Here is a 21,874-nt window from a genome sequence, read left to right on the forward strand (position 1 = left end):
ATTGATGCCCAGTATGAGTATAATTTATTTATTTAATTAATTTATGTCTTAGAGATATTTTTTTCTTCATTTTCCTATTAGGAGATGTAATTTATACATGACATAAAGAGGAAGGGTGATTATTCTCACTACACATGTTACATTTTGGAGGTACATTATATATATATTTAAAATACATAATAAAAATATGACTCAAAATAACATAAGTTCAATAGGATTATTTCTTTCTTGCACGTTCATTTAAAAAAAAAAGGCATAAAATAGGTATTGTCAACAGAAATTGCTCCAGAATGAAATTAAAAAAAATATATTATAGAGAAATTATGCAATCCGTTCATCACAGTCTTACCAAAAAAAATTAAACAATATTAATAGAGAATTTTTTCTTGCACTGTTCCCTTATTGTGATTTTTTATTCCATTTCCAGTAATTTAGCATCGTTTTAGTGCCTCTACTCAGCTACTTGATCTTAGAATTGCGGTTTCATCCTGAATTGTTCAATGTTTAAGCACTTAAATATGAGGAATTATCCAGATATCATTAAAAATTTAATTGCAAAAAAATAATCTAGTTCCATATCATTCTACGAGTATAAACACGGTTAAACTGAAAAAAGTTATGAAATTAAATAAATTAATAACAAGTAGAGAATGATTGAAATTAACACAGAAAAATATTGTGCAGAATTTCTAATCAACATTCTCCACCAACCAATCATTAATTCTCATGTTGTTTTTTATTTAATTTTATTCGAGTTTCATGAACTGCACATATTCTTCGAATATGATATAGGTTGCCAAAAATTACGCAAGTAGAGCTTCAATCGGATATTTTTGCATGAGCTTAATCGAGTCTTCAAAGAATTTCTACTTAAACTTAAACTTCTACTTAAATTTCTACTAAAATATTCTACTTCGATCAGTAAAAAAAGCGCAAAATTAATCAGAAATTACTTTAAACTTGCAACATTTAACTTAAAATAAAACTTTACATTTGAAAATTGATAGTTACTGACCATAATCTAAGGGTTCTGTTCTAGAATCTCATAAGCTTTTTATGCAAAGCCTTTTTCAAAAATTCATCAAAAAATCAATGCTAAACCGATTTTAATTACTTCAGGCAAGAGTAGAAAACTTTAGAGATGTCCTAAAAGCTTTTTTAAGACGACATTGTAACTTTTTCTAAGTCAATTTGGTCAAAAACTTCTCCAGTCTTCCCAGAAATCAATCAAAAGTTTTTTATATTAGGTTTTCTGCAAAGCTTCTTACAGAAATTCACCAAAAAAATCAGTGCTAAACCGATTTTAATTATAATGGGCAGGAGTAGAAAGCTACAGGGATACCGTAAAAGCTCTTTTTAAGTCGACACTGCAACTTTCTTTTAAAAAAATAATCAAAAGCTTGTTCAGTCTTAAAAATCAATTTTAAGTTTTTTAATATGAGATTTTCTGCAAAGTTTCTTCCGGAAATTCACCAAAAAATCGATCTTAAACCAATTTTGATTATTTCAGGCAGGACTAGACAACTTTAGGGATATCTTAAAAGCTCTTTCTAAAAGATATTGTAGCTTTTTTTGAGAAAATTTGACCAAAAGCTTCCTCAAAGTCTTCCCAAAAATCAATTTTAAGTTTTTCATATTAGATTTTCTGCAAAATTTCTTTCAGAAATTCAAACAATTGAATGCCAAACCGGTTTTGAATATTATGGACAAGAGTAGAAAGTTTAAGAAATATCCGAAATACCCTAAAAACTCCTTAAAGTAACCAAAAACTTCTTTTTGAAAAAATTTGATCTAAAGTTTGCCGAATGTTCTCCCAAAAATCAATTTGAAGTTTTTTATAATATTTTTTTTTTGCAGTTTCTTTCATAAATTCACAAAAAAACGATGTTAAACCGATTTAAATTGTTTCGGGGAAGATTATAAAGCTTGATAAGGACCCTAAAAGCTCTTTTAAGACGAAATTGTAGATTTTTTTTTTAGAAAACTTGACCAAAAGCTTCCTCAAAGTCTTCCCAAAAATCAATTAAAAGTTTTTTAGATTAGATTTTCTGTAAAATTTCTTTCAAAAATTCAAACAATTCAATGTCAAACCGGTTTTGAATATTATGGACAAGAGTAGAAAATTTGAGAAATACCCGAAATACCCTAAAAACTCCTTAAAGTAACCAAAAACTTTTTTTTGAGAAAATTTGATCTAAAGTTTGCCGAACGTTCTCCCAGAAATCAATTTGAAGTTTTTTATAATGAATTTTTTGCAGTTTCTTTCATAAATTCACCGAAAATCGATATTAAATCGATTTTGATTATTTCGGGGAGGACTACAAAGCTTGAAAAGGACCCTAAAAGCTTTTTTAAGACGACATTGTAGCTTTCTTTTTGAGAAAGTTTTTGACCAAAAGCTACCTCAAAGTTTTCCCGAAGAGAAATTTTAAGTATTTTATATTAGATTTTATGCATCAATTCTTTGAAAACTTCACCAAAAAATCAATGTTAAACAGATTTTGATTATTTTCGGTAGGACTAGGAAGCTTGAGAAGGACCCTAAAAGCTCTTTTAAAAAAATTTGATCAAAAGTGTTCTCAAAGTCATTCAAAAAATCAATTTGAGGTACTTTAAATTAGATTTTCTGCTAACTTTCTTTCAGAAATTCACCAAAAAATTCGATGTGAAACAATGAGCCCATCAAGCCACCGATTTTGATTATAATGGGCAGGAGTAGAAAGCTTTAGAAATACCCTAAAAACTCCTTTAAGATAACTAAAAGCTTTCTTTGAAGAAATTTGATCTAAAGCTTGCCGAATGTCTTCTCAAAAATCAATTTGAAATATTTTATATATTAGATTTTATGGGACGATTCTTTGAAAAATTCACCAAAAATTAAATACTAAACTTATTTTGATCATTTTGATTATTTTGGGAAAGAGTATAAAGCTTGAAAAATACCCTCAAAGCTCTTTTTAAGACGACATTGCAGCTTTTTTGACAAAAGTTGATCAAAAGTTTTTCCCAGTCTTCCCAAAAATCAATTTGAAATACTTTAAATTACATTTTTTGCAAAGTTTCTTTCAGAAATTCACAAAAAATCAATGTTAAACCGATTTTGATTATTTCAGGAGGGACTAGAAAGCTCTTAAAAGCTTTTTTTGTAGCTGCATAGAAAATATGATTAGAAACCTTCCCAAATACCTCTTTAAAAATCCATTTGAATTCTTCAATATTCGATTTTATGAGCCGAGTCTTTAAAAAAATTATCATATTTTTTTTTAACGAAATTGACTGATTTCAGACTTCTTGGAAAGCTCATAAGATTCAACAGAAGGCCTTTTAAAAGCCAATAAAAGCGCTTTTCTTAGGCGAAAATGCACTGCCCGTCCATTACGCTTCTGCTCGTTATCATATTGTTTCGATCATTACCCAAACACTGGTAAAAATAAAAGGGTAAAATTGGCCATTTTCAACAAAAGTGGATCATATTTGACCTTTTGAAAGGTTCACTTGAATCTTTTGAAATTTTGTGTGCACATTTATCACGATATATTACATTTTATCGTAAATTTATTACTCCACACAGAAAAATGGAAAATTCTTAAACAGAAACACCCAGGAATTTAATTTCAAATTCCATCCAATGAATGCCAATGTCCTAATTCTAAATGCTTGAACATTTAGTTTTAGTTGCAATTTGGAACTCCGTAGACATTTTTCATTTTCCAGCTAATGCTGAACTTAAGTTCCCGATCTCTTAACTTGAAAGAGCTAGGGATTCTAGCCCATTTCTTTCGCTCAGAGCTTCTAAAGTTAAACGCCTCGGGAATTCACGTTCAATTTAAGTTCCCAGAATCTTATATATTCTTAAATGTAGAATCAAAATTTTTCTGTGTGCCCTATCATATTTCTCTCATCTGAGCGAACACCAAAGATGACTTTTTCATTGTTTTTGTTCGTTTATTCCAGAGTTAAATAGGTGTTAAAACCGTGACCCTTTCAAAGGATCATCGGGGTGACCCTTTTATTTTTACCAGTGAATCTCATAATCACCGGGCGGGTAAGTTAGGAGTGATACAGCTTTGAAAATGATAATTCACTCGAACGACTAAGCTCATCAGATTTTCTCACCACGCATCTGTCAAGCTTCCTTATTACTGTAGAAGCCTGACTAATACTCGTCGAGAGATTAAAGATCGTCCTACCATTCCAAAATTAAACAAACAAAAATAGCATTATCACTTTCCACAAAAATGGTAATGGATGATCATGATTTCACCCAAAAGGAACAGACTTGCCGGTTTTTGAAAGCTAATGAACCAAGCTTTCTCACAAGAGCTTACTCGCCCAAATATCTTTAACAGAAACTGAGATAACCATCCCAAAATACAAGCTTGTGCAAAATATTCACGATATCCCGCATTATAAGGTATTATTCGCCAAAGAAAAATGCATTACACGGCACTTAGCTTTACTAAAGCTAATTCCATTTCACCATTCTGAAGCAAATATTGCATAATTTATGTAAAACGTTCATTGAACTGCGAATAAAATGATTGATGTTGAATAGCTATCCTGCAGAATGTTTTTCCTTCAATTTTTTTTTAATCGTTTTTCCAAGTGTTTTGCTATCTTCTTCCGGCTTTTACAGATCATGAATTTTCAGGATGAAACATATGTTAAATTATATCAAAGATTCTTGCTGAGTAGTGACCCAATATGGAGATAAAAAAAGATCTACGAAAAGCATAAAAAAAATATAAAATTAAAAGCTTCTACTGATCTTTGAAAAAAAAAGTCAGGCAATGCCAAAGGAAAGTCTTAAAAATTTGATTATTGTTCATACGACATTTCATTCAATAATTACACCTTTCATTTCCTTAATTATGATTTTTGTGTTTTTTTTTAATAAGAAAGAGTTATTAAGAATTGATGACTAATTCCATTTAAATATCTTTTACATTAACTCTATTCCAGTTAAGAGAAATTTCCGCTAAAATTGTAACTGAAATATCACTCAATAGACGATAAAATTTGGGTGTTTTCTTCTCTTTAAACTCCGTGATTTTTTTCCACACATACGTTTTAAATCATGCTTTTTTTTGGTAATCTATTTTTTTGTCTTAATTTTATACGCAATCTAACATCAATTTTCATCATTATTTCAATATTTCATACACTTATGCTTTTCTCCAGTTTTTCCTTTTGTTTTTCTGTTTTTTTTTTTAATAATAATACAAATATTTGTCTAGTGTCGGGATCGAAATTCAGTAATATTTTGAAAAAAAGATTCCATTTCCTCAATTCTCTTTTTCAATCAATAACAAATGAAATAAAACATTTCACACACCGTGTCACCCCAAAAGAACTCCCGCAAATTCGTCGTGTGACCTCTTTTCCCATTCTACACTTTTTGACCTGCCCCAGCGGCAAGAAAAAACACCACACTCACGGTGACGTCAACATTTCATCAATGAATAATAAAATTGCCCTCAAAATTATCACAAAATATCAATATAGATGTAGACTTCATAATATAATTCAACTGTCTTTGGGTTTTTTTTTTAACAATTTTTCTCTTTCTTCCTTCACGTGTGTTATCTATCTCTTTTCCATTTTCCTTTTCCTTTTTTTTTTGTTTTCCTTTTGCTTCTAATAAAACTAAAACATATGAATAAATATTGAGAAGATATTTCATTAGAGATTATATCAATTGTTATAAGTTTACTTCGCACTGAAAGAAATGATTTTGTGAAGATTTCTCAATCATTTGCCATTCATAAATTCATCATTTCTTCCATATTTCATGCACTTCTCTTACTTATCATTTTCTTTTTTTATTTATTTGTGTGGGAAGGATTACCGAAGGGTGGATTCATTCCCAAACCCTCACCACCTTGGTAGAGACTATCGTAGAGATAGGGAGGAACACTGTGACCTTTATTTGTAGCGGGCTCAGTCGGAGCCCTCGATTGTCACTCTCCTGCTATCGTAACTGTTGTCCACTGCCACGGACTGATGTATCCTCCACTCTTCGGCGGACTGAAATGGTTTAAAATCACATTCAAATATCAACAAATTAAGAGAATAATCATTATTCTAAAATATGCATTTAATATGAGTATGTTTAAATAACATAATTGCAATAGTTTTCTTGTAGTTTTTTGTTAATAATGAGACATATTATCATTGGATGAATGCTAGGATGGTTGTGAAAATTCTGCTTGCAGGTGAAGAACAGTTTTAAGCAAAGTCATGGAGCAGTTTAAAGGCCTCTACAGATTGACAGTAATTTTTGTCAAAAATGGCATTTTGACAGAATTTTAACGTTTCCAGATACAGCACTGCAAGCAATTTCTTTCAAATGAGAATTTTTGAAGAAAATTGCTTCCAATGTGTAGAGGCCTTAAAGGCGTCTACACATTGGGAGCGATTTTCGTCAAAAATTGCGTTTTTGACAGAAATTTGACGTTTCCCCCTACAACGCTGCAGGGAATTTCCTTCAAAAAAGCAATTTTTGACAAAAATTGCTCCCAATGTGTAGAGGCCATAAGACAAATAATATTTTATTCAAATTTAAAACAGTACAAAATATGGGTCAAAAAGCAGTTTTGTTAACTATTTCCTGACCGTAATACTGTTTTCGGACCTAAGGTTCAGCCATTTGGTTTAACTCTCCAATTTCTTATTGGCTGCGACTTTTTGGTCAGTAAAAAATAAAATTTGGTCAGTAAAAAATTAAATTTCGTCAGTAAAAAATCAAATGTGGTCAGTTAAAAATAAAATATAGTCAGTGAAATATTAAATATAGTCGGTAAAAAACTTTAAAAAATCGGTAAAAAATTAAATATGGTCAGTAAAAAATCAAATACGGTCAGTAAAAAATAAAATACGGTCAGAAAAAAATAAAATATAGTCAGTAAAAAAAATCTGGTCAGTAAAAAATCATATTTTATCAGAGTATATTTTTGTAAGTAAAAAGTCAAATTTGGTCGGTAAAACGTCAAATTTGGTCAGTAAAAAATCAAATTCGGTCGGAGAAAAATCAAAATTGATCAGTAAAAATTGAAATTTGATCGGTAAAATTTAAAAAAATGGTCAGTAAAAAATAAAGAACCTGGTCAGTAAAAAATCAAATTTTCTGTGCTGCGGTAAGTTATTTGTATCGCCTGTTGAGGCAAAGGGAAATTTTCTATGCTTTGGAAAGTTATCAGTAGCATCTGTTTAGTTTTTGTACAAAATTTAGGAAAGACAAAATATGAAATACGAAATGGTAAAATACGAAATGTACTAAAATACGAAGTTTCCGCAATACGAAATGTGCAATACTTTTTATTCAGATATGCAAAGTTTTAACTTTTATTGATTTCCTTTTAGTTTTTTGTTGACTAAATTATTATTCACTGATCATATTTAATTTTCCACACTGATTAAATTTAACATTTTACTGATTTAAAAAAAATGACTGACCAAATTTGACTTTTTACTGACCAAATTTGACTTTCGTCCGACCGAATTTGATTTTTTACTGACCAATATTTTATTTTTTACTGACCAATTTGAATTTTTTACTGATTAATAAAGATTTTGCCATTTCTTATCTAGAACGAATACTAAAAACAAGTAGTCCGTTAAACTTCGAAAAACAATTAAAATTAAATTTAGGATTTTGAGACATTCGGAAACTCGGTTAAACTTCGAGTTTGAAATCTGTATAAAATAGTCAGCAAGACAATTTTATTCATCCTGATTTTTTCAAAGTTAAAGGCCTCATTAAAAAAATTATGGTATACGAAAGATTTTTTCTCAACCCAAAAGATCAATCAAAAATTTTGCAAGGTTCCGGCAGAAAAAACGTATAGGATGGCGACATTATTTGTGGTCTCTGTCTTTACTTATGGCCGCCCCGCAAAAAACTTTACAATGTCACAAAATGATTTTGAAAAACCTCAAAATTAAAAATATTTTATGTGTTTTAACGGTTTTAACAGTATATTGCATGTTTTTTTTTTGGTTTTCGGAATCGTTTTCTGGCAAAAAATGCGACGTGGCCATAAGTAGAGACAGGCCACAAGTAATGCCGTCACGAAGCTTTACGATCGAGGGCAGATTATTTAGGAATAATTCTTGGGTAAAATTCTGTAGAGAAATTTCTTCCAGAGGCACAAGTTTTGGTCTACAAAACTATGTGGTGCTACCGTCTTTGCTCTATGGTGCTGAATGACGGGGATTCCAAAAGCTTCACGGCAACCGCCTGCATGTAGCAGAAATGTGTATGTTAAAGTGGTCCATGGGACTGACTTTGAAGGATAAGGTCAAGAATGATCGCATCAGAGAAAGTCTTGGGGTTCAACACATTACGGAAAAATCAAGGAAAAGGCGGCTGAGGTGGTACGGCCACATTATGCGTAGTGACGAAGACCACGTTATCCGGTGCACCATGGACATTGAAGAGGTGAAGAGGGGTCCGGGAAGACCACCAATTTTGTCGAAATCCACGATTTACGTGGACATGAGGCAAAGTCACCTCGTGAGGGCTGAGACGCAGGAGCGCGCCACTTGGCGCCTTCGAAGTAAGAGGGCTGATCCCCCAATGAGAATTTTTTTTCCTCTAACACTTTTCAGGTGAAAAAATGAATCAACATTTTTTAATGTTAATTTTACTCCTTTTTAAAGGTAAAATTAACATAAAAAAGGGTAACTTTAACCCCTAATACACCTAAAAAGGGTAATATTTACACCAATTTTAGATCAATACTGCAGGGTAAAATTAACATTTCCGGAATGTTATTTAAACTTTTTCGGATTTCTCTCACTCAGTGCCAATAAGGGGACATAACGGCGGATAAGTAAGTAAGCAAGTAAGAATTTATTCTAGAAGCATTTATTCGCCGGACTGCAAGATCAGGAATTTTATTTCTGTTTTGGTTTAAAACTCTCTCGAGGTTCCCCTTGGGGTTTACAGCCTTAAGCCTGCTGGCTCGAAAGAACTGTTACTATAAGAAGCCGTGAAAACAGCTGAGAGTCCATCCAAATTCCTTGAAATTCTCAGGAATATTCTTATCAGAACAAGGAAGTGGTCTGACAGGATTCGGATTAGTCTCTTCTCTTCCCATTGAAGGATTTAAATCGGAAAATATTGAAAATTGTTGGGAGAGCTAAATGTGATGAGGATATGGTTTATTTTAAGAAATCTTCCTAGAGTCCTTCTCTACGTATATAGACACCAACAGTATACAATATATCCGTTATTGAGATAAAAAAATAAAATAATTCTACTTTAAGGTAAAGTATGCTAAAAAGGTTGTCAATGTATGCTTGATACATAGAAAATCTCAACAATATTGTACGGCTGAGTCAGGAAAGATTAATTGGAGAGAGAAATGAAAAATTAGAAATAATAAAAAAAAAAAACAAAAACGAATGAATACAGCTAAATCATGAAGATTAACTCCTGCATTTCTTTAAATTCTTGTAATTTTCTTTTGTTCTTTTCCATCTTAAATAATTGAACATTTTTTTCTAATATCAAATAAAACAAAGAAAAAATTGAAATATTCGAAAGATTGAACTTTCAGATACTGGTCACCTTTCCCTAAGTTCATCATTTATTCTTGATGTTCTAATCGTTTTTATTATAGTTCGAGAATTTTCAATCAAGTCTCACAACCATCCTTGAGATCCTTGAGATGGAACCGTGAAGAAATCCTTTGAGATTTCTTCACGGTTTCAGATGAACGAAGAGAAAAAAGATCACGAAGGGATACTCTTAATATTTTTCGTAGATTTCTTTGTCCTAATAGAATAGTGAAGGGATAATAATATTCCAATTAAGGGCAGAATTACATTGTTGCATCACAAAAATGCTCACCGTATTTCGTTAATTTACGCATTTCCATTGCAATTCTTACGCAAATTCTCGATTACCGTATTACCTTATCTCATACTCGGTGGCACTAGGTGAAAATAATATAAGGAATTTGAAGAAAAAAAACGAAAATTCGATAAACGGTGAGCAAAAAAACTGTACGAATAATTTCTCTTACAGTTTTTTTTTTTTGCTCACCGTTTATCGAATTTTCGTTTTTTTTCTTCAATTTTCTTATATTATTTTCACCTAGTGCTACCGAGTATAAGATAAGGTAATATGGTAATCGAGAATTTGCGTAAGAATCCCAATGAAAATGCGTAAATTAACGAAATACGGTGAAGCTACGGCGAGCATTTTATTGTCAATGTAATTCTGCCCTAAGGTCTCATTCTAAGCAATTTCTTTTAGCATTGTACCCCAAAAGAGAAAATAAATTATAAAAGAACCATTTACCTGCCAAAAAGTGGATGCCAGAGAGATGAATTGGCATCCTGTCCATCATCTGACGTGCTAGTTGTGCTGCCAACCTCTGAGAGATCATCAGTGGCCAGAAGACGCCTCTGCATGGCCGCTGGATCGAGAAGATGCTGCCCAGACTTCACCTTGAGCTTGGGCTGCGACACTGGCTGAGCCTGACTACTCACAGTTGAGGAGTTAGTCACAGTGTTTGTGGTGTGCATCTGTTTGGGTTTGTCCTCCTGCCCAAAACCACCACCGGATGGATTTAGGAGATTCAACAGAGACTGACACGATGCTGCCTTTGTCCTAGCCTCTTGATAGCTCTGATACTTATGCTTCGACGCTCTCTCGTCCTCCTTGACCTTCTGCAGATTGTGCTGATTCATCTCACTGAATTCATTCTTGCTGAATGAAGCTGCTGGAAAATGGGCTGGAAAGTTGTTGAGTTGAGTAGTTGATTGAGGTTGACTCTTCTTGCTGCCACCTTGAGCATGCTGCGGATGAACAAATGGCAGGGAATTCTTCACATGTGGCGACAAATTACTGCACCCCCGCGGCAGGTAGGTCGGCGACGTGGGAAAAGCTGCATTGGTTGCCTTCTGTGGTGGCAGATGTTGTCCAGCAAATCGATAATTTCCCAGAGAATTCGTCATACAATGCATTGGATGCGTCTTTTGCTGATACTGTGGGAGTTTTGTGAGATTCTGCTTCGATGGGTACTTCTTGCTTGACTGTCGTTCGGCATTGAGTCGCTGAAGTTGCTGAATATTGAGATTACTCTCCTGCAGCATTGCCTCCTGCCACAGAGCCAATTCCAATGGACTATTGCAGCCCATGAAATTGGGTGACATGGCTCCGGTGAGATTGTTCTGTGCAGCCAACAGCATCAGAAGATCGGGAAAGCTTCCTGGTACATTTCTGAGATTCGGTGTCTTCATGAAATCTCCCATGTTCTGATTGCGTAAATGATTGAAATACGGCAACCACAGCATTTGGTTGAAAATGTTTAGTGTTCCAGGATCAACATCGAATTTTCCACCTGTGGGAATTTGATTCATTGTCGGTGCTGGAGGATGCCTCTGCCTTTCTGGCATCTCGGTATTGTGATGCATTGAGGGGAATTTTGCCGATGGGAGTTTTTTCTGATGCGTCGATTCGGCATCCTTCAATTTGAACAGTTCATCTTGCTTCTCCAGAATCGTTTCCAATTGACTGAGGGACACCACTAAGATGTCTGGATCCTGAAGAATGGTGGGAAATGCAAAAGCCTCAGGGAGACGCAATTCTGGACGCGTGGTTAGTAAAAGGGGAATTTCTCTGGCTGGTGATGCAAGAACAGCATTGAGACGATCTTTTGGCACAAGAAGTGTACTAGGAACCTTCCATTCACTATTGGACATCAGTAGTCGTAATTGTGTCAGTGGATCAGGATCCTTTCCCATTCCCACCTTTTCAGTGTGCGAGACTTTTGGATCGTCGGACTTGAAGGTGTCTGTCTTGAGACGCTTCTTGGCAGGCTCACTGAGGATACTGTCATCGGATGTTGTGAGATCATTGAGAAGATTTTTGGCCTCTTCGGAACAACTAACAGTAGGACTCGCTGATTTCCTGTAGACACCCAAATTCAGAGGTTCTGGTTGCTGAGATTGATTCTCCTGTGCATTCCTCCTGTTCCCATCAACTGCCTTCGGGGACGTTGTGGTTAGATTCTGGAGTAGTCGATTGTGTTGGGAATAAATGTCAGGAGATGGTGGAATTGGAGGCAATCCACTTGGCTGTGGGGATTGAATTGTATCAGAACCCCTCGAAGTTGACCGTGCTGGCGATGGACTTCGCTGTTGATTAACTGGCTTACAACTCAAATCCTTGGGCATTTCCTCAACGCATGAATCTGGCGATAGGAGTGCTGTCAATTCAGCCATATTCTTCTGCGTTGATTCAGCTGATGTCATGAATTTTGTCTCTGTTAATTCCTTAATTGTGAGCGATAAATCATCGAGACTCTGCTCAGTGCCTGTCTTAAAGATATTACTAGACTCTAGGATTGTCTCAATCTCTCCGGATTCAGTGAATGAGAGACACTTGGGCGAATCACTGAGGCGTGAAATAATATTTGCCACTGGTTCTGAATCTAAAAGTAATTCATCTTCCTCATTGTAGTCATCCTCAACATCACACGCCGTTTGTTGCTTCACATCATCAATATGACCTGAAGAAAAATAGAATAAAATATTCTTTTTTCAATATTATTCATCTACCATGGTCACATGACTGGGAAATTCATCTATATCTTATGCTCATAATTCAATTAGAAAGTTCAGAAATTCCAGATAAATATATTATTCAAATAAATCGATCTGCAAATTGTGGTGCAAATGAAACACTAAGCAATATCAAGGACAATTTTTTGGCATCTACAAAAAAAAATATATCTCAATGTTGCTCTTGAACATTTAAGTCACAACAATAAACTTTTGATGAAATAAACTTGGAGGAAAAAAAACTGAAGAAAAAAATCCATAGCAAATATTACTTATTTAATAGTGGGTGGATCTGAGCTAAAAATAAACGGTAGTGTTGAAAGATAAACATAAAAAGTTTCAAAGTGTCTCTTTTAATAGCTTTTATTGAATTCACAATGTTTGTCTTTCATGGTAAAATCATATAAAAAATATTCACACCTGTCTTTTTCTTGGGTTTTACTCGTTTTACTTAAATTTGATAAGAGGTTTGAAGCTCTGTACAAATTTTGAAGATAGCAGTTTCAGGTTTAACCCTTTAACGACGAGACAGATTTCGATGACCGAAAATCAGCAATAAAAATGAAACTGATAAAACAAAACTTGTGAAACGCCTTACATCTAACATTCGGAAAGCCAACACAAAGTCTGATTCGGTGTATTTTTTTGTCTCTATGTACGATTGGGACAAAAATAGCTCAAAAATTTAAGTAATTTTTCTAACGATACCAATGACAGATAATTTTCACTCTAATAAAAAATATTATGTTTGATCATTGTAGTTTCTTTTACCAAAACGGTTTAGCTTAAAAAAATTGGAAGTATAAAAAATAAATAAAATCAATTTTCAATAGAAAAATTTAACCCTCTAACGGTGTTTTCTTTAATATGCAAAAAAAAGTAGTTAAATAATTTTGTCTAGGGTAATTAATGGTCCACTGAACTGAAAAATACCATCCATTCTTCATTATCTCTTTCCGTTTGGGCGCCAGGTGAGAAAAGGTAAAGACCGCCTGGAGGCGGTCATATCGGTTTAACTCTTTCCGGACCGCAGCATATGCTGCAAGCCAATTTCACAATTTTTAATCAAAAATATTTAAGCTCAGGAATTAATTGAGGTCCTACAAAAAATATCTCACATTTGGACATCCTTATAGTTTGTAATCATCTACAAGAATCGGATTTTTATCAATTCTGAATACTTAAAAAACATTGTTTTTCACAGAACATTCATATGCTGCTTTGGGTACTCTCGTCCCAAAAGAGACGAAAGAGTTAAGACATAAAAAGACTGAAATATTTTTATTGAAAAATAGTGAACAAATAGTAAAATAAATTAATTTTAAACGTTTTTTATGGATGAATGTTCTATGATTATCTAAGAAATGATCATTTTTAGGAAAAAAACGTTTATAATTTTTATAATTTGACGTTAATGAAGCTCAAGGTGTTTCAATAAGACTGATTTTTACCGAATAGGTCACAGATCAGCTATGAAAAAGTCACCTTCTTGTATAATTTGAAGGTCCTTTGAAATACATTGCTCATCTTCTGCTTTTATTTCACGATCTGGGGCATTAAAGGACGAATTAGGGAATTAATCATGACTGTTGAAGTCTGCTTCTTTTTCAATTTCGCTTAATTCACAGAAATCGACCATTTTACTCATTCTGGACAGTCTTCGTGTAATCTCAATTGTGTTCCATGATTAATATATTGCAAAATAATAATATATTATACTAGAACAACCGAAACAATTAAATAAAAAAATCGGTAATTTTTGAAAATTTTACCCTTAAACGAATAAGACCGCCCACAGGCGGTCTTCCTTTTTTCTTCTAAAACTCATGCTTTTATTTTTTTTCACACTTTTTAATTGAAATATACAAACTAGAATAGCATATCTTTCAGAAAATAAGATTCTTACTAGAGTTAGATTACTTTAAAACATATTCTTTTGCACATTGGAAACGAAAAATGTTGCGAACGACATTTTGTTGCTGACCTGTCACACAAAACTGAAGATGGTAAGCAAATGAAAGGTCAAAATGAGTTCAGCTTCAGAAAATAAGTTAGTAAGACTATAACTGAGGACACTGTAGATATTTCAACTTCAAATAAGTAATATTACCCCACTCTGAGAAAAAAAAGAGGGTGCGATTAACTTTTTTTCCTAGTAACTTTAACATTTTAAGGTGTAAAAATATATCAACATTTTTTAATGTTAATTTTACACCTTTTTAAGGGTAAAATTAACATGAAAAAGGGTAACTTTTACCCCCAGTACACCTAAAAAGGGCAATATTTACACCGATTTCGGATCAATAATGCAGGGTAAAATTAACATTTCCGGAATGTTATTTTAACTTTTTCGGATTTCTCTCAGTGCAGTAAATGCGATTTATAGAATGACCTCTTGGAGGCGGTCTTACCCGTTAGAGGGTTAAGAATTCGTCATTTTTGTGCTTAAAAAAATACTTCATAGCAAATAGCTGTAAACTTGCAAAAATTATCCTAGATTCCTTCAACCTTCTACTTTGCAATTACGTAAAAACGTAAGAAAAAAATAACTTCAGGTAGTCAGGGAAAATTATTTTCTCTATGGGACACCGGTGTTCCAATCGTCCTTAAAGTGTTAAGGGTGATTGTACACAAGTTTATACCGCTACACTATCCCATTTGATTTCACCATTTATTAATAAAGCATTACTAAACTAGTATTTTTTTTCTACATTGCGACTTTTAAAAATCTTAAAGACTTTAAAGAAAATTTAAGAAATTCTTTGGATATTTAATCCATTTAATCGATTTAATGTGTATTAAGGTAATATTCATTAAATTAGTGAAATTATAAAAGAAATTAAACAGAATAATTGATCATTAAGACAAGAAAAATAAACACAGAAAACATTCAACTAAAGTGTTGTCCATAATATTTAAAACTCCACATAAAAAGTCTTAGTTCTATCACGTTCTGTAATTTGCTGGAGCTTGAAATGCTTGAAAGTACCTATTCAAAGATATAACCAATCATTAAAAGCTTTAGTCCTAAAATATTTAATTAAATTGGAAAAGCTAAAGGTAGATTTTAATGGAGAAAAAGAGGATTTGTAGAGCAATTCTAATTGTAAGTCTATAAAATTTAAGATACCGGCTTATTAGGAAAAGTAGGGGAAAGCTTTTGGGCGTCGAACACACTCTGGCTTCTAACGCTTCATATTTTGCCCATATTCTTTTAATAACTTTTTTGAGGCTTATGGCCAACGCACAATAACTTTTGTTTAGTAAGCATGTTTTTGACATTTCAATGAGAGTGAATGAGATCTACATCTAGTCATCTCGCTCATTCTCATGCGAAATTTTAAAAACATGTTTACAAACAAAAGTTATTGTACGCTGGTCATTATACGATTTACAGGCATTTTGTAAGTCCCCAGTATGAATACACAAACATTTACAAAATATTTTTTCTGAGTATCAAATTTGTTGATCCTATGAACAAAACCTCAGGAAAGAAATCTTTAGCATGAGTAAGTTATGAAAGAGATTTAAACTTAGAGCTCTTTTTTTTGCTTCATCTACTGATAAAAGCTCGAAGCTTGATCCAAAAGCTTTTGAAACAATAATGCGTTTTTCTTGAGAGATTCCATTTACGACTAATTCCGGTAACTCCATCAATATAAATAAATAACAAATACTTTTTTGTAACATATTAAGTATTCCTAGATTTTGCGCATTATTTTTTTAAATTTAAAATGCCATTTATTTTCTGTGTTCTGGAATTAGATATTTTTGGTAATTGCTTAGTTTTGTCTCTTTCTCAATACATTCAGATTACTTAGAAATCTGTTAATATTATTTTTATGAGAAGTTTTATGTTTTAGTTTTCACATTTTTAGCATTTTATCTTGATCAGATTTTTTCTTGAATTAAATTATATAGAACCAGCGTATGGTAGAATTGGTCGTATAAATAATTTGTATATTGTTAGTTTATTTTTAGGATTTAAGTTGTTTTCAATTTTAATAAAAGGAAATATAATCTTTGATTATGCGCAAAATTTTATATTTTACTTGAAAGCGTTCTCTTTCGCGCGATGGTCTTTGAATTATTTTCCTTCAAATAAATTTTTTATTCAATAAAAGCTATTCCATTTAAAGCCTTTTCTCTTTTATAGCATTATCCATATGTCATTAAATATTCGTTCTCATAAAATATTTTGATCTTTTCACACATTCTAATTGGCTAGAGCTTATAAGCTCTAAATACTTTAAAAGCTTTAGCTGCTTTAGCCAACTGAAAAAGACTATAGGACTAAAATATTTTATGATATTAAATTTATAATAAAATGTGAAGAATTCTTAGAGAAAAATATATTTTTCAGTTTTTACAATTTTGGGAAATTTACTAAAGTATCCGCAAATAATATTTTTTACTTCGATTTATTTTATTATGCCTCGAAATTCGTATTTTGATTGCATTCATTCATTCATTCAATTAATAGAGAACTAATTTGAGCTTCCCAATATTCATCACTCAATTTAGGCTAATTAGCAATCAAGGAAACTATCTACATTCAGCCATTATATAGAATTGTTTGAAACATTGAAACTAATGAATTCATAAATTTTGAAAACTTATATAGTGGTACCGTACTGACGGTTGCCATTTGAATGGTTCATCCGAAATGGCGGATTCCGAAGCGGCGAATTTCGGAAGCGACTGACTTCACGCCATTCATTTTTTTTTGTCGTCACCCTTTTGAGCGGTCTGTCATCGAGGCGTCAGTGAAATTTTTCTCAGTCCGTGAATTATCTAATTTCTTGAGTTATTTTGTCGTATCTTGTGAATAAAATCAGTTGTTAAAGTAGACAAGAACGCGTTTATCGTCAAGCCGTTGCAGGAACTGGAAGGAATCGCGAATCTGGTCATTTCTCGCCAGATTCTAATCATCTTCTCTTCATTCCTCCAAACAGGTACATTCATTCCCACCAAAGGGTCAATCATTTCACCATATATATCCTCATCACACCTTTTGTTACCATCACAGGTAAACACACCATAAAACTGGTCCTTCGAGCCGGATTCTAATCATCTTCTCTTCATTCCTCCAAACAGGTACATTCATTCCCACCAAAGGGTCAATCATTTCACCATATATATCCTCATCACACCTTTTGTTACCATCACAGGTAAACACACCATAAAACTGGTCCTTCGGCGTTTCTGTGAGGACATAAAACTGGTCCTCCGAGGCTCCTTTGAGCCAACCCTGTGCTCCATTGCCACTTCGCTACTCAGAAGATTCTCACATTGACGCAATCTCCAAGCCTCTAAGCTTCCGGAAGTCACCTACACGTTCTCACGATGGCAGAGAAAGGTGCAGCACAACGTCAGCCTAATCTCAAACAGCTTCACCGTGAGAGAGGTCGTGTCAAGGGTCGATTGACAAGGATAGAGACGTACCTCAACTCAAACAGAGAGCTTTTCACTCAAGAAGTTCTCTCAGTTCATGAGGAGAATCTACACCACATTCGAGATGACTTCAAGGCTGTCCAAAAACAAATTTACAATACCATTCCAGATGAAGAATTGGACACTGAGGAAGCTGAGGAAGACGCATTTGATGACAGAATGATATCTGCTACCGCAAAAATCAGGCAGATGCTCAAGCACATCACAAAACACACAACACAATCAACTGGTGAATCATCGCAAGCAGATGAGCGCCTACTTCAGGTTTTGGAAGTCCTAGCAAACAAGGAATCAGAACCAAAATCAAGAATGAAACTTCCTGAACTCACCACGCAGACATTCTCAGGCGAATACGCAGATTGGGAATCGTTCAGAGACGTCTTCCTATGCAACATACATAACAATTCATCCCTGAGTGATGTCCAGAAGTTTCAGTATCTCAAAGGGCTGCTCGTGGGCAAAGCCAAGTCCGCCATTAAACACCTCAAAGTGACTAATGACAATTACAAACAAGCTTGGCAAGTCCTCGAGAGACGATTCAGCAAGAAACAAAACACCGTTGAAGAGTTCATTCACCTCTTCATTAGTCAGCCAACGTTGAAAAGGCAAGACTACAAGTCTCTCAGACAGATGTATGACGTTGCACTTGAGGTCATCAATGGGCTCAATGCTCTCAACTGTGAGGAACGAGATGTCTGGCTTATCTACATCTACCTCAACAAGATGGACGATGAAACCAAGCTTCTCTGGGCACGTGAGAACAAGAGGTCTGAAATTCCGACATTTGACAAATTCCTGGAATTTCTCGATGAGCATTGCAACAGTCTAGAGTCTATTCAGCTGAAGCCTGGTGACAGTAGCCAGCTGAATCAACAGAAAACAGCTGATTCAAAGGGTGCAAAACCTAAACAACAAATCAAAGCAGCAAATGAGAAGCCTCATAGCCAGAAATCATTTGCCATCCGTGACTCACCAACTTGCAAGATTTGTGCTCAAGTTAGACACAGCGTCTTCAATTGCCCAAAATTCATTGGAGTCGACCCTCAACAGCGGCTGCAACTCGTCCAGGGGGCACGCCTGTGTACAAACTGCTTCAGAGCTTCACATACAGTAGAGTCTTGCAAGTCATCAAGTTGTAGGCAATGCCATTTGCTTCACAACACCCTTCTGCATGACGCCTTTTCCACAAACGTACCAGCTGTTCACAAGCAAACAGTACCAGCAGAGGAGGTGCCCAAGGCAGTGGAAAAGCAACAACAATCAACAGTGCCTCCAAGTCAGGCTGTGGACAAACAGGCCACCAAAACAAGCATGGTGTTGGCCAGTACAATGCAAACATCAGACAATTCAGATCACACTCAAAAGGAGATTCTTCTACCCACAATCAGTCTGCTGGTCATGGGGGCAGACAGAAGATTCTACAAATGTCGCACATTTTACGATTCATGTAGTCAGCCCAATCTCATCACAAAGAGATTTGCAGAAAGGGCATTCCTCCAACTTCAAACAACATCACTCCATCCACTCAGAGGTGTGACACCGCATCCAATGGAGGTTCAGCACACAGTCACGGCCGCCATCTACACAAAGGAAAAGAAGTTCATTGCATCAGTGGACTTTGTGGTCGTCGATGAGATCGCAGATGTGCAACCCACAGCACTCATAGATGTCAGCACACTGATCCCATCAAACATTCAGCTCGCCGATCCCGACTTCAATATTCCGGGAAGAGTGGACATGCTACTCGGTGCTCAGCTATTCTGGAAAACTCTTCGACAAGGCAATTTTGGGGAGTCTCCAGAGTTCAGGGAGACAGCCTTCGGCTACATTGTCTCAGGGACTGTCCCAGTGAGTACAAATAGTGAGGCCTGTTACAACGTATGTTTTCTCACCAAGCAAGCTGATCCTCTTCAGCAACAGCTTGAGAAGTTCTGGACGATTGAGGAGGCAGAAGAGCCACAAACTGTTCTGTCATCAGAAGAGCAGCTTTGTGAGAAGCACTTTTTGGAGAACACGACACGAGACGAACATGGACGTTTCATTGTGCGTCTTCCAACAAGGGACAACCTTCATTCGATCGGGGACTCCAAGCAAACAGCTTTCAAGCGATTTCTCTGCGTGGAAAGAAGGCTACAGCGCAATCCCGCACTCAAGGAGAAATACGTAGAATTCATGAGGGAGTACGAGTCATTGGGACACATGCGCCCCGCTCCAACATCATACACATCCAACCAACCTGAGATCTACCTTCCACATCACGCCGTTGTCAAAACATCTTCAAAGACAACACCCGTTCGAGTTGTTTTTGACGCTTCTGCGAGGTCGTCAACAAATATTTCACTGAACAGCACACTCATGGTTGGTCCCAAAACTCAAGAAGATCTGTTTCAAATACTGCTCAGGTTTCGCCAGCATACCGTGGCTGTCAAGGCAGATATCAGGAAAATGTTTCGTCAGGTCAGAGTCCATGAAGACGACCAAAACATGCAAAGAATCCTCTGGAGGGAGTCACCTGACAAACCAATCATTTCATATCTCCTACAAACGGTCACCTATGGCACTGCCTCAGCTAGCTATTTGAGTACCAGATGCATGCAACAACTCATTCAAGAAGATGGTGATGACTTTCCACTCGCTAAGGAAGCAGCAGCCAGAGATTTCTACGTTGATGACTTCATGTCTGGCCAAGACAGCGTCGACAATGCTATGGAACTCTGTGCACAAGTTCATAGTCTCATGAAACAAGGAGGTTTTGAGCTCACAAAGTGGATGTCAAGTCATCAGGAAGTCATTCAACAGTTCCCTCATCAGGATCACGAGATTGAAACATCACTTGGTTTGAGTCCAGACGATACAGTCAAGGCTTTGGGCTTGAAGTGGAACCCAAGTGAAGATACATTTTCATTCGATACCATCCCAAGCAATTCCAAGGTCACAAAACGGATCATTCTATCTGAGATATCCAAGGTCTACGATCCATTGGGTCTGCTCACACCAGTGGTCATCACTGCCAAGATGTTAATGCAGACTCTCTGGCAAACCAAAATAGACTGGGATAATGATATCGAAGATCCAGATATTCTTCAACGATGGACAGAATATCAACAGAGCATTCGTGATATTTCTCAAATATCCATACCACGATGCATCACACCACACTCAGCAACACACACAACGCAGTTGATTGCTTTTTCTGATGCCTCAATCAAGGGTTACGCGGCATGCATATACATACGCACAGTGACACCAGATGGCGAAGAGAGTTGCAGACTTCTGTGCGCAAAGAGCAGGGTAGCTCCAATCAAACAAGTCACTATCCCTCGCTTAGAGTTGTGTGGAGCAGTGCTCGCAGTGAAACTAATTCGTGTCGTACAACAATCTCTGACTTGCAAAATTGATTCCATCCATGCATACACGGATTCCATGATTGTTCTTCACTGGTTAGCTGCCGAAAATCCACGAAAATGGAAGACATTCGTAGCAAATAGAGTGTCAGACATTCAGGGAACGCTATCAAGAGAACATTGGGATTATGTTCCTTCAGAACACAATCCTGCGGACATTGCGTCCAGAGGTACTACAGCCAGCGAACTTGCAAATCATTCACTTTGGTGGAATGGACCCGATCTCAGTGTGTGTGGTATTCAGGAGTTTCAAGAGCGCTTTCCAGAGGACGAAGTGGAACTCGAACAACGGGTCTTCCTCACCACGAAGAAGAACAACAGATTCTGGGAAATCATCAATCAATACTCACGATTCACGAAACTTGTCAGGGTTTTGGCTTACTGCAAAAGGTTCATTCATAACAAGTTTCTCTGCAAGCGGGACAATTCTGAAAGAATCA

General features: G+C 35.3%; 1 protein-coding gene across 1 annotated transcript in view; it reads right to left on the minus strand.

Annotated features, from left to right (window-relative positions):
• Positions 1 to 7: 7 nt before the first annotated feature.
• LOC129802825 (uncharacterized) overlaps positions 8 to 21,874 on the minus strand; it is a 30,563-nt gene continuing 8,696 nt past the window's right edge. The window contains exons 3-4 of the mRNA XM_055848933.1: positions 10,310 to 12,524; positions 8 to 6,027 (exon numbers count right to left, since the gene is read on the minus strand). Coding sequence (XP_055704908.1) covers positions 5,961 to 6,027; positions 10,310 to 12,524 — 2,282 coding nt within the window. The 3' untranslated portion in view covers positions 8 to 5,960. The remainder of the gene's footprint in view (positions 6,028 to 10,309; positions 12,525 to 21,874) is intronic.

The sequence above is a fragment of the Phlebotomus papatasi genome, chromosome 2 (genome assembly GCF_024763615.1).
Source record: "Phlebotomus papatasi isolate M1 chromosome 2, Ppap_2.1, whole genome shotgun sequence".
In the NCBI taxonomy this organism is placed as follows: domain Eukaryota; kingdom Metazoa; phylum Arthropoda; class Insecta; order Diptera; family Psychodidae; genus Phlebotomus; species Phlebotomus papatasi.